Below are 12,659 nucleotides of genomic sequence, written 5' to 3' on the forward strand. Positions count from 1 at the left end.
GAGGGCACAGGGCAGGGGCTGGGAGAGGGGGCAGAGGGCATAGGGCAGTGGCTGGGAGAGAGGGCAGTGGCTGGGAGAGAGGGCAGAGGGCACAGGGCAGGGGCTGGGAGAGAGGGCAGTGGCTGGAAGTGAGGGCAGAGGGCACAGGGCAGTGGCTGGGAGAGAGGGCAGTGGCTGGAAGTGAGGGCAGAGGGCACAGGGCAGGGGCTGGGAGAGAGGGCACAGGGCAGGGGCTGGGAGAGAGGGCAGTGGCTGGGAGAGAGGGCAGTGGCTGGAAGTGAGGGCAGAGGGCACAGGGCAGTGGCTGGGAGAGAGGGCACAGGGCAGTGGCTGGGAGAGAGGGCAGTGGCTGGAAGTGAGGGCAGAGGGCACAGGGCAGTGGCTGGAAGTGAGGGCAGAGGGCACAGGGCAGTGGCTGGGAGAGAGGGCACAGGGCAGTGGCTGGGAGAGAGGGCAGTGGCTGGAAGTGAGGGCAGAGGGCACAGGGCAGGGGCTGGGAGAGAGGGCAGTGGCTGGGAGAGAGGGCAGTGGCTGAAAGAGAGGCAGAGGGCACAGGGCAGTGGCTGGAAGAGAGGCAGAGGGCACAGGGCAGTGGCTGTGAGAGAGGGCAGAGGGCATAGGGCAGTGGCTGGGAGAGAGGGCAGTGGCTGGGAGAGAGGGCAGAGGGCACAGGGCAGGGGCTGGGAGAGAGGGCAGTGGCTGGAAGTGAGGGCAGAGGGCAGAGGGCAGTGGCTGGGAGAGAGGGCACAGGGCAGTGGCTGGGAGAGAGGGCAGTGGCTGGAAGTGAGGGCAGAGGGCACAGGGCAGGGGCTGGGAGAGAGGGCACAGGGCAGGGGCTTGGAGAGAGGGCAGGGGCTGGGAGAGAGGGCAGTGGCTGGGAGAGAGGGCAGTGGCTGGAAGTGAGGGCAGAGGGCCCAGGGCAGGGGCTGGGAGAGAGGGCACAGGGCAGTGGCTGGGAGAGAGGGCAGTGGCTGGAAGTGAGGACAGAGGGCACAGGGCAGGGGCTGGGAGAGAGGGCAGTGGCTGGGAGAGAGGGCAGTGGCTGGAAGAGAGGCAGAGGGCACAGGGCAGTGGCTGTGAGAGAGGGCAGAGGGCATAGGGCAGTGGCTGGGAGAGAGGGCAGTGGCTGGGAGAGAGGGCAGAGGGCACAGGGCAGGGGCTGGGAGAGGGGGCAGAGGGCATAGGGCAGTGGCTGGGAGAGAGGGCAGTGGCTGGGAGAGAGGGCAGAGGGCACAGGGCAGGGGCTGGGAGAGAGGGCAGTGGCTGGAAGTGAGGGCAGAGGGCACAGGGCAGTGGCTGGGAGAGAGGGCAGTGGCTGGAAGTGAGGGCAGAGGGCACAGGGCAGGGGCTGGGAGAGAGGGCACAGGGCAGGGGCTGGGAGAGAGGGCAGTGGCTGGGAGAGAGGGCAGTGGCTGGAAGTGAGGGCAGAGGGCACAGGGCAGTGGCTGGGAGAGAGGGCACAGGGCAGTGGCTGGGAGAGAGGGCAGTGGCTGGAAGTGAGGGCAGAGGGCACAGGGCAGTGGCTGGAAGTGAGGGCAGAGGGCACAGGGCAGTGGCTGGGAGAGAGGGCACAGGGCAGTGGTGTGCATTGATGCATGGCTCTCACAAAGCTCTCACTTCCGGTTGTGGAGGGTCAGGCTCCAGCACAGATCCCTTTACCCTCCTGTGTCAGCAGAAACCAGCTACTTCCTGCAGCTTCCAATAATAGCCGGTTCCAGGGTAGGGCGGGGCCCACGGACCTGCTTCAAGTGCAGACCTAACCCCCCCTCCCAACAGGAAGCATGTCACCACTGCTGGGGATTTCCAAAACACACCACTGTATTCAGACTCCCATGCAGGACTAAAAATCCCAGAATGCACTGTGCTGATTGAAAGCCCTGGGGAGGCGGAGTCACACCCGCGTGTTTGCAAAGCACCTCCCCCCCCTCCTGGTGGCACTTGGCAGCAAGGGTATCAGCATAGGCCCAGGGGCAGATCCAGGCCACATTTCACCATTTTCACAAAAGATACATCTGCATACATGAATCTCAATGGAGCTCATTTCCATATTCCATGGTTGTCCTGGCAACGTGCATGCAGCTGGCCACAGAGTCAAAGAAGCCCATTGGCTGAGAAGATGATGACGTCTTTTGCTTGCGCCCTTGCCGGTGCGCCTTCATCTGGACACCAGGGGGCGTATTTACAAGAACTGACGTATCGCTGAGGTAAGCAGCGTCGCGCCGGGAAAGGTTGCGCTGCGGTACGACAGTTTCCAACGTCATGATTGCGCCGTGATTACGTAAGGTCACAAAGTGGCGCAACAATAATGACGCAACGGTGGCGCAGGCCTCTTGTAAATAAGCCCCCGGGGTTGTGACCCCAAGCATCGGACATTGATGCTTGGCCCTAAAGATGGGAGTCATGTCTGAGCCCCTCCGGCTGCAGAAGGCAGTGATGCTACCAGAGCCTGCGAGGGGTGCTCACCCAGACATTTCAGGGGGACCAGCCCATGGGTCCATGGGCACCTGGACAGTGAAACCAAATCATTGCACCCCCGAAACCCTTGAGGACCCTCGTGGGCGACCGATGCTGTATGAGTACCACACACCTGGGCAGCCCGACACCTTTACTCATGTTATATTCTGTCCACAATGTGCCCAGAGCAGGCCACAGGTGGTGGCATCTCAAAGGTGGACCTCATGCAGCGCTGGTGGGGGCTGTCAGAGCCCCCGCCTTCTCAGACCTCTGCAGCCCTCAACACTATGGACCTCTTGTGCACAGGACGTTAAACCCCTGCCTGTGGTGTGTCCTTCCTGGACCAGCTGAAGTCTGGTACGACAGGGTACAAACAGAGGCAATGCCAGCTTGTGGCCCCGTCACTGGGGAGCTTAGCCAGGACGTTCCTCAGGGCTCGACATGGCCTTGCCACTGGATTATGTCTAGATCAGGGGTCTCCAACCTTTTCTGTAGGGAGAGCTACGTCTGATCAGTGAAAGTCCTGATGAGCTACTGAAGGACAAGCCAATCATGCGGTGAACCTGATGTCCCCACGCCCAGCCTCATTCACTTTAAACCTAACTCCAGAGAGCCACGGACTGTGGGTGGCATGTGTGTCAGTGACAACGTGGTCCTTGGAGATGTATGAACATTTGTGCGTATGAATGGAACATATATGTACGAGTAACTGAGAGACTGTGTCGTATGTGCTTGTGGCACAGAACATACCTTTCGCCATATGTGGCATCATCACATGTGCAACACAAACTTACAACCATTTTTTTTAAAACTGGAGAAATTTCAAGTGCAAAAATGTCCACAATATCCAACATTTTTCTCCACTTAAAGTAATGGCTGTATTTTTCACTTACAAATATGCCAGCACATCTCCCAGATCCAGGTGTCCACACCCTCAAACACTGCCAGCACATCACCCAGACGTCCACACCCTCAAACACTGCCGGCACGTCTCCCAGACCCAGGTGTCCACACCCTCAAACACTGCCGGCACATCACCCAGACCCAGGTGTCCACACCCTCAAACACTGCCGGCACGTCTCCCAGACCCAGGTGTCCACACCCTCAAACACTGCCGGCACATCACCCAGATCCCTCAAACACTGCCAGCACATCATCCAGACCCAGGTGTCCACACCCTCAAACACTGCCGGCACATCACCCAGACCCAGGTGTCCACACCCTCAAACACTGCCGGCACATCACTCAGATGTCCACACCCTCAAACACTGCCGGCACATCACCCAGATGTCCACACCCTCAAACACTGCCGGCACATCACCCAGACGTCCACACCCTCAAACACTGCCGGCACATCACCCAGACCCAGGTGTCCACACCCTCACACACTGCCGGCACATCACCCAGACCCAGGTGTCCACACCCTCAAACACTGCCAGCACATCATCCAGACCCAGGTGTCCACACCCTCAAACACTGCCGGCACATCACCCAGACCAAGGTGTCCACACCCTCGAACACTGCCGGCACATCACCCAGACCAAGGTGTCCACACCCTCACACACTGCCGGCACATCACCCAGACCCAGGTGTCCACACCCTCAAACACTGCCGGCACATCACCCAGATCCAGGTGTCCACACCCTCAAACACTGCCGGCACATCACCCAGACCCCTCAAACACTGCCGGCACATCACCCAGACCCAGGTGTCCACACCCTCAAACACTGCCGGCACGTCTCCCAGACCCAGGTGTCCACACCCTCACACACTGCCGGCACATCACCCAGACCCAGGTGTCCACACCCTCACACACTGCCGGCACATCACCCAGACCAAGGTGTCCACACCCTCACACACTGCCGGCACGTCTCCCAGACCCAGGTGTCCACACCCTCAAACACTGCCGGCACATCACCCAGACATCCACACCCTCAAACACTGCCGGCACATCACCCAGACCAAGGTGTCCACACCCTCACACACTGCCGGCACATCACCCAGACCCAGGTGTCCACACCCTCACACACTGCCGGCACATCACCCAGACCAAGGTGTCCACACCCTCACACACTGCCGGCACATCACCCAGACCCAGGTGTCCACACCCTCAAACACTGCCGGCACATCACCCAGACCCAGGTGTCCACACCCTCAAACACTGCCGGCACGTCTCCCAGACCCAGGTGTCCACACCCTCACACACTGCCGGCACATCACCCAGACCCAGGTGTCCACACCCTCACACACTGCCGGCACATCACCCAGACCAAGGTGTCCACACCCTCACACACTGCCGGCACGTCTCCCAGACCCAGGTGTCCACACCCTCAAACACTGCCGGCACATCACCCAGACATCCACACCCTCAAACACTGCCGGCACATCACCCAGACCAAGGTGTCCACACCCTCACACACTGCCGGCACATCACCCAGACCCAGGTGTCCACACCCTCACACACTGCCGGCACATCACCCAGACCAAGGTGTCCACACCCTCACACACTGCCGGCACATCACCCAGACCTTTGTCCAGCGCCTCAAACTCTGAGAGCACATCATCAAGACCTACATGTACTGCACACACATGAAGCTGAACCCCACAATGACAGAATTTCTGTTATTTGCCAAGAACAATAAACAAGATGCAGTACAAACCTGACTCAACAACATGAACCTTGACTGCTTTGAACCTCAACTTTAATTGAATTGAACTCAGTTATATTCAGCCTGGACACCAGTCTCACCCTCCAGGAACACATTGCCAAATAAAGGCACACTAGTACCAACGCTCTCTTCTAAAGAAAGTGAAACTGTCTTCCAGAAAGTGATTTCAAACTGGTGTTCAAGTCTACAAGCCATGGTCTTCAGGCCCTCGTACTCTGGTATTTGGCTGCTGGTAACACCCTGCTCCATGGCCTCTCCGACATCTCAATGGCACCTTTTAGGACAGTGGTTCCCAACCTGTGGTCCAGGGACCCCTAGGGGTCCGCGAAGCCTCCTCAGGGTGTCCGCGACTATCTAGAAAAGTAAACAGATTAGGTCCCCAGCTTTCATTAATGACTCAGTGGAGGACCCCTGGATTCCAATAATGATTCAGTGGGGGTCCCTGGGATCCTGTAATAATAAAGTGGGGGTCCACAGAAGTCAAAAGGTTGAGAACCATTGCTTTAGGACATCCTGCAGGCCTCAACAGGACTCATCCATGGCCTGAAAAGATGATCACACCACCCCCATCATGATGGAACGTCATTGGCTCCCCTTACCAGCCGGAACCATCCTCAAAACCAGCTGCATCCCTTTCAACCCCGCCAGGACCTGTTCATCTGCCAGGCACGTTCACCACCTCTGGTGGCCGTCGGCACAGGCACGTTCACCACCTCCGGTGGCCGTCGGCACAGGCACGTTCACCACCTCCGGTGGCCGTCGGCACACCCACAGCCAGGACGCATCAGGCTCCAGAGCAAGTAGTGTGAAAACAAGACAGCAGGCCGTGTCTACCTATGCACCCCGTATCTGGAACAACGCCCCCTTCTCCACCAGGACCCCCCAGAGCTGCTCCAGTTTAGGAAAGGGTGGGAGCCGCAGCTCTTGCCCTACCTGACAGAGCATTGCAGTCCACAGCCCTGCCCCTCTTCTGTCACTTGTTCACTTTATGAATGTCCTTGACCATGTACAGTGCTTCGAAGCCCACTTGAGTAGGTTCTTGCTAAACAAATACCATATACACACATACTCCATCTGCTTGCGTCAGTGTGCTGTGTGGTGTAAGGCCTGGGAGTATACCTAAATGTGGGCACCTGAGAGGCCCCTCTGCGCACTCTACGGGGGAGGGGGCTGGCGAGGGACCCCTGGCTCTGGCTGCCCCTTAAACCATCCCTTGGCTGACCCCTCCTCGGCTCCTGACTCCTTCTTGTCTTCCTTCCCAGCTCCAGCAGAACTCCTTCGCAATGACTGAAAACCTGGAGCTGCTGAAGGTGGAGTCGGCAGCCCTGGCCTCTGACAGCCAGGAGCTGCTCCTGTGGGCGCAGGCCACGTTTGGAAGCGTCACCTCCTTCGCTGAGCTCCACAGCCCCAGTGCCATCCGGCTGACAGTGGGCGCAGGTGAGTGTCCGAGCTTCCGGGGTCCTGGAGGTACCCAAGGGTGCTCCCCTGCTATGGGACCTCTCTGAGGAGTTCCTGTCTGTGGGGTGCTGTCAGTGCTCCCTGGGTGGGGCCCTTTCTGTGGGGTGCTGTCAGGGCTCCCTGGGTGGGGGCCCATCTGTGGGGTGGTGTTGATGCTCTCTGGGTGTGGCCTGTCTGTGGGGTGGTGTCTGCGCTCCCCGGGTGTGGCCCCTCTGTGGGGTGCTCTCAGCCCTCCCGGGTGTGGCCCCTCTGTGGGGTGCTGTCAGCGCTCCTTTGGTGTGACCCCTCTGTGGGGTGCTGTCAGTGCTCCCTCGGTGTGGCCCGTCTGTGGGGTGCTGTCAGCGCTCCTTGGGTGTGGCCCGTCTGTGGGTGCTGTCAGCACTCCCTGGGTGTGACCCCTCTCTGTGGGCTGCTGTCAGTGCTTCCCGGGTGTGGCCCATCTGTGGGGTGCTGTCAGCGCTCCCCGGGTGTGGCCACTCTGAGGGGTGCTCTCAGCGCTCCCCGGGTGTGGCCCGTCTGTGGGGTGCTGTCAGCGCTCCCTGGGTGTGGGTCATCTGTGGGGTGCTGTCGGTGCTCCCCGGGTGTGGACGTCTGTGGGGTGCTGTCAGCGCTCCTTGGGTGTGGCCCGTCTGTGGGTGCTGTCAGCACTCCCTGGGTGTGACCCCTCTCTGTGGGCTGCTGTCAGTGCTTCCCGGGTGTGGCCCATCTGTGGGGTGCTGTCAGTGCTCCCCGGGTGTGGACGTCTGTGGGGTGCTGTCAGCGCTCCTTGGGTGTGGCCCGTCTGTGGGTGCTGTCAGCACTCCCTGGGTGTGGCCCTTCTGTGGGGTGCTGTCAGTGCTTCCCGGGTGTGGCCCATCTGTGGGGTGCTGTCAGCGCTCCCCGGGTGTGGCCACTCTGAGGGGTGCTCTCAGCGCTCCCCGGGTGTGGCCCGTCTGTGGGGTGCTGTCAGCGCTCCCTGGGTGTGGGTCGTCTGTGGGTGCTGTCAACGCTTCCCGGGGGTGGCCCTCTCTTTGGGCTGCAGTCAGCGCTCCCCGGGTGTGGCCTGTCTGTGGGGTGTTGTCAGCGCTCCCCGGTTGTGGCCCATCTGTGGGGTGCTGTCAGCGCTCCTTGGGCGTGGCCCCTCTGTGGGGTGCTGTCAGCACTCCCTGGGTGTGGCCCTTCTGAGGGGTGCTGTCAGTGCTCCCCCGGTGTGGCCTGTCTGAAAGGTGCTGTCAGCGCTCCCTGGGTGTAGCCCCTCTCTGTGGGCTGCTGTCTGTGCTCCCCGGGTGTGGCCCCTCTCTGTGGGCTGCTGCCAGTGCTCCCTGGGTGTGGCCCGTCTGTGGGGTGCTGTCAGCGTTCCCCATCTGTGGGATGCTGTCAGTGCTCCCCGGGTGTGACCCATCTGTGCGGTGCGGTCAGTGCTCCCCGGGTGTGGCCCGTCTGTGGGGTGCTGTCAGCGCTCCCTGGGTGTGGCCCGTCTGTGGGGTGCTGTCAGCGCTCCCTGGTGTGGCCCCTCTCTGTGGGCTGCTGTCAGTGCTCCCTGGGTGTGGCCCTTCTGTGGGGTACTGTCAGCGCTCCCCAGGTGTGGCCACTCTGTGGGGTGCTCTCAGTGCTCCCCGGGTGTGGCCACTCTGTGGGGTGCTCTCAGTGCTCCCCGGGTGTGGCCACTCTGTGGGGTGCTCTCAGTGCTCCCTGGGTGTGGCCCGTCTGTGGGGTGCTGTCAGCGTTCCCCGGGTGTGGCCCGTCTGTGGGATGCTGTCAGTGCTCCCCGGGTGTGACCCATCTGTGCGGTGCGGTCAGTGCTCCCCGGGTGTGGCCCGTCTGTGGGGTGCTGTCAGCGCTCCCTGGTGTGGCCCCTCTCTGTGGGCTGCTGTCAGTGCTCCCTGGGTGTGGCCCTTCTGTGGGGTGCTGTCAGCGCTCCCCAGGTGTGGCCACTCTGTGGGGTGCTCTCAGTGCTCCCCGGGTGTGGCCACTCTGTGGGGTGCTCTCAGTGCTCCCCGGATGTGACCCATCTGTGGGGTGCTGTCAAGCTCTCCCTGGGTGTGGCCTGTCTGTGGGGTGCTGTCAGTGCTCCCCGGATGTGGCCCGTCTGTGGGTGCTGTCAGCGCTCCCCGGGGGTGGCCCTCTCTGTGGGCTGCAGGCAGCGCTCCCTGGGTGTGGCCGGTCTGTGGGGTGCTGTCAGCGCTCCTTGGGTGTAGCCCCTCTCTGCGGGCTGCTGTCAGTGCTCTCCGCGTGTGGCCCCTCTTTGTGGGCTGCTGTCAGTGCTCCCCGGGTGTGGCCCGTCTGTGGGGTGCTGTCAGCGTTCCTTGGGTGTGGCCTGTCTGTGGGTGCTGTTAGCGCTCCCAGGGGGTGGCCCTTCTCTGTGGGCTGCTGTCAGCGTTCCCCTGGGTGGCCCGTCTGTGGGTGCTGTCAGCGCTCCCAGGATGTTGCCCCTCTCTGTGGGCTGCTGTCAGCGTTCCACGGGTGTGGCCCTCTCTGTCGGCTGCAGGCAGCGCTCCCTGGGTGTGGCCCATCTGTGGGCTGCTGTCAGTGCTCCCCGGGTGTGGCCCGTCTGTGGGGTGCTGTCAGAGCTCCCTGGATGTGGCCCCTCTGTGGGCTGCTGTCAGGGCTCCCCAGGTGTGGCCGCTCTGTGGGGAGCTGTCAGCGCTCCTTGGGTGGGGCCCCTGTCTATGGGGTGCTGACAGGACTCCTTGGGTAGGGCGTCCATCTGTCAGTGCTGTCAGGACCTCCCACCGATGGATCTTGTGTGTTTTGGGTGCAGACAGAGATCCCCTAGGAAGTTTTGGGGTGCTGTCTCTGAGTGATATTCACCCTCTTGTGTTTCTCCACAGATGGCCTCAGCACCAGGACCTGTGCCCTCACCCAGGGGGTCAGCCTGAGGGGGGTCCTGGAGTGGGACTCAAATGCTGCAGAGGTGATTGGCTGTCAGATCCCCGGAGAGGAGGGGCGGAAGGAGGCCTACGCAGTGGTCATCGGTGACCCAGAGGAAGAGAGGTACACAGTGCATGGGGTTCATCCTATCCAAAGAGACAGCCAGGCTCCTAAGAGACTGCAGAGGTCAGAGACTGCAGAGGTCAGTGGGTCAGAGACTGCAGAGGTCAGAGACTGCAGAGGTCAGTGGGTCAGAGACTGCAGAGGTCAGAGACTGCAGAGGTCAGGGGGTTGGAGACTGCAAAGGTCAGGGGGTCAGAGACTGCAGAGGTCAGAGACTGCGGAGGTCAGAGACTGCAGGGGGCTGGAGACTGCAGAGGTCAGAGACCGCAGAGGTCAGGGGGTTGGAGACTGTAGAGGTCAGGGGGTCAGAGACTGCAGAGGTCAGAGACTCCAGAGGTCAGTGGGTTGGAGACTGCAGAGGTCAGTGGGTCAGATACTTCAGAGTTCAGAGACTGCAGAGGTCGGTGGTCAGAGACTGCAGAAGACGGGGGTCAGAGACTGCTGACATCAGAGACTACAGAGGTCAGGAGTTCAAAGAGTTGCAGAGGTCAGGGTTGTAGGAAGCTGGCCTGGTGTGTGGTGAGCACCTATGGTGTTATCACGTTATACCAGGTCCAGGTATCCCCTCTTAGTGAATGTAGGCAGTGTCTGGAAGCCAGGCTCTCTAGAGGTAGCTGTGGATGAGCAGCCAAGGCTTATCTAGGAGGCATTCAAAGCTCATGCAAAACCACTGTAGTCACACAGCACTCACACACATGAAAGAACCACACAGTGTTACAAAAATAAAGGTACTTTATTACAGTATCACTGAACTAGATTACTTATAGTCAGTCCCCTAACGGGAGGTAAGTACACACTACATACACACAGCAAATATTAGGGACTGGCATATAGAAACAACAAACATTGGCAAATAATAGCAGAAAATGGCTAGGGCCCTATGTGGGGGGGGGGGCGCAAACCATATACCAAAATAGTGGAATGCAAAGTGAGGTCCCCCCACCCAAGGATATGGAGCAGTTAGAGGGGAGCTGGGAGAACTCAGGACCCCAAGAGGTAGGTACCTAGGTGATGCCCAGCGACCAGAAGAGCAGAGGTACGTTACCTGGTCTTCCCAAGGACTAACAAGGGGACTTGGAAAAGGAAGATTGCAATACAAGGACCAGCCCAGTGGAACCCAACGGTGGATTCCGGAAGGAGAGGACCTTGAAGAGAAGGGGACAGAGTCCAGTCCACGCAGGCGTGTCCAGTTTGCATGGTCTCCTATGGGTGCCATTCTACATGCTGCAGCCCTTGGGAGACCCCTGGGGTTCCAGTGTCCTGCGTACCTGACCCCAGTATGCCAATTGAGGGGTGTGAAGGATACCAAAGTAATCAAATTTAGAGCAGAGAGCACAGTCACTGGGGTCCCAGTGAAAACAGTCTAAACACACTGATAAACAGGCAAAACGTGGGAGTAACCATGCCAAAAAGAGGGACTTTCCTACAAAGGGATCACAGAGTGCAGAGGTCAGGGGTTCAATCAATCAATCAGGGTTTTTATAATTAATCAGGTGACTACTTGTCTGTGGGGGTCTCAAGACACCGGGGGGGGTCTCCAGACTAGTTGAAGAGCCAGGGTCTTGAGGTCCTGAACTGCGGCAGCGATGGTGATTTCCTGAGATGCAGAGCAGGGAGCTCCAGGTCTTCACAGCGAGGTAGAAGGATCTTCCTCCAGCTGTGGTCCTGCAGATCCGTAGGATGGTGGCCAGGGCTCGTTGGGCGGCCCGGAGGTGTCTGCTGGGGTGTAGAAGGTGAGGCGGTGGGTGAGGTGTGCAGGTCCAGCATTGTGGAGGCCTTTGTAGACATGCGTGAGGAGCTTGAAGGTGATTCTTTTGTTGATGGGTAGCCAGTGAGTGTTTCTCAGGTGGCCGGTGATGTGGCTGTGGCGTGGGATGTTCAGGATGAGTCTGGTGGAGCGGAGGTGTCTTTAGGAGTTTCTGGGTGATGCTGCCAGCGTAGAGTGCATCGCCGTAGTAGAGTCTGTTTTTCTGGATTCAGTGGGGATCCACTTGAAAATCTTTTGAAGCAGGTGGAGTGTATGGAAGCAGGAGGACGAGACGGCATTGATTTGGCGGTTCATTGACAGCGAGGAGTCCAGGATGGTGCTGAGGTTTTGTGCATGGTCTGTGGGGGAGGTGCCGAGCGCTGAAGGCCACCAGGGGTCGTCGCAGGTAGAGGGGGTTGGATCCCAGGATGAGGACTTTGGTCTTGTCTGAGTTGAGCTTGAGGCAGCTCTCCTTCATCCAGGTGGCGACTCCCTTCATCCCATTGTGGGAGCTTTTCTTGGCAGCTGTGGGTTCGTCTGTGAGGGAGTGAACCAGCTGGGTGTCGTCGGGATAGGACATGATGTTGAGTCCATGGCTCGTGATAATGGCTGCAAGCAGGGCCATGTACATGCTGAAGAGGGTGGGGCTCAGGAAGGATCTCTGATGCACGCTGCAGCTGATAGCTGTGGGTTCTGAGTTCTGTGCTTGGCCTGTGAGGAAGGAACAGATCCATTCTAGGGCTTTGTCGCGAATGCTGGCGTTGTAGGCCGTGCACAGAGGATGTGGTGGGAGACGGTATCGAAGGCGGCTGAGAGGTCCAAGAGGATGAGGGGAGCAGTTTTGTCCTGGTCAAGGAGGGTGCGGATGTCGTCTGTAGCGAAGAAGAAAGCAGTCTCTGTGCTGTAGTTGCTTCTGAAGCCCGATTGGGAGAGTTATGAACTTGGAGAGTTGGGTGTTGATAGCTTTCTTGATGAATGGCTGGGAAGGGGAGCAGCGAGAGGGATCTGTAGCTCTTGAGGTGCGTTGGGTCGGCAGAGGGTTTCTTCAGCAGGGTGTTGATCTCTTCATGCTTCCAGTCTTCTGGGAAGGTGGTGGACTCGATGGAGCAGTTGATGGTGCGGCAGAGATTGGGTGCGATGGCGCTGCCGACTCTGTTAAAGATGTGGTGAGGGCAGGGGTCCGAGGGGGTCCAGAGTGGATGCTCTTCATGATCCTGAGGATGTCTTCAGAGGTGAGAGTGGTCCAGTTGGATAAGATCTGCAGGGGACTGGAGCCATTGAGTGCAGTGGTTGCGGGTGGGTGTGTCTTGGGCTGCGAAGCTGTTGTAGATCTCTCTGATCTTGTGGTGGAAGAAGGT

General features: G+C 59.6%; 1 protein-coding gene across 1 annotated transcript in view; it reads left to right on the plus strand.

Moving 5' to 3' along the window:
- The window catches only part of ENG (endoglin), a 186,963-nt gene that overhangs the window by 91,353 nt on the left and 82,951 nt on the right, over positions 1–12,659 (plus strand). Inside the window, exons 4-5 of the mRNA XM_069236953.1 lie at positions 6,386–6,560; positions 9,392–9,554. Of these exons, the coding sequence (XP_069093054.1) occupies positions 6,386–6,560; positions 9,392–9,554 (338 nt within the window). The remainder of the gene's footprint in view (positions 1–6,385; positions 6,561–9,391; positions 9,555–12,659) is intronic.

The sequence above is a fragment of the Pleurodeles waltl genome, chromosome 6 (assembly GCF_031143425.1).
Source record: "Pleurodeles waltl isolate 20211129_DDA chromosome 6, aPleWal1.hap1.20221129, whole genome shotgun sequence".
Taxonomy (NCBI): domain Eukaryota; kingdom Metazoa; phylum Chordata; class Amphibia; order Caudata; family Salamandridae; genus Pleurodeles; species Pleurodeles waltl.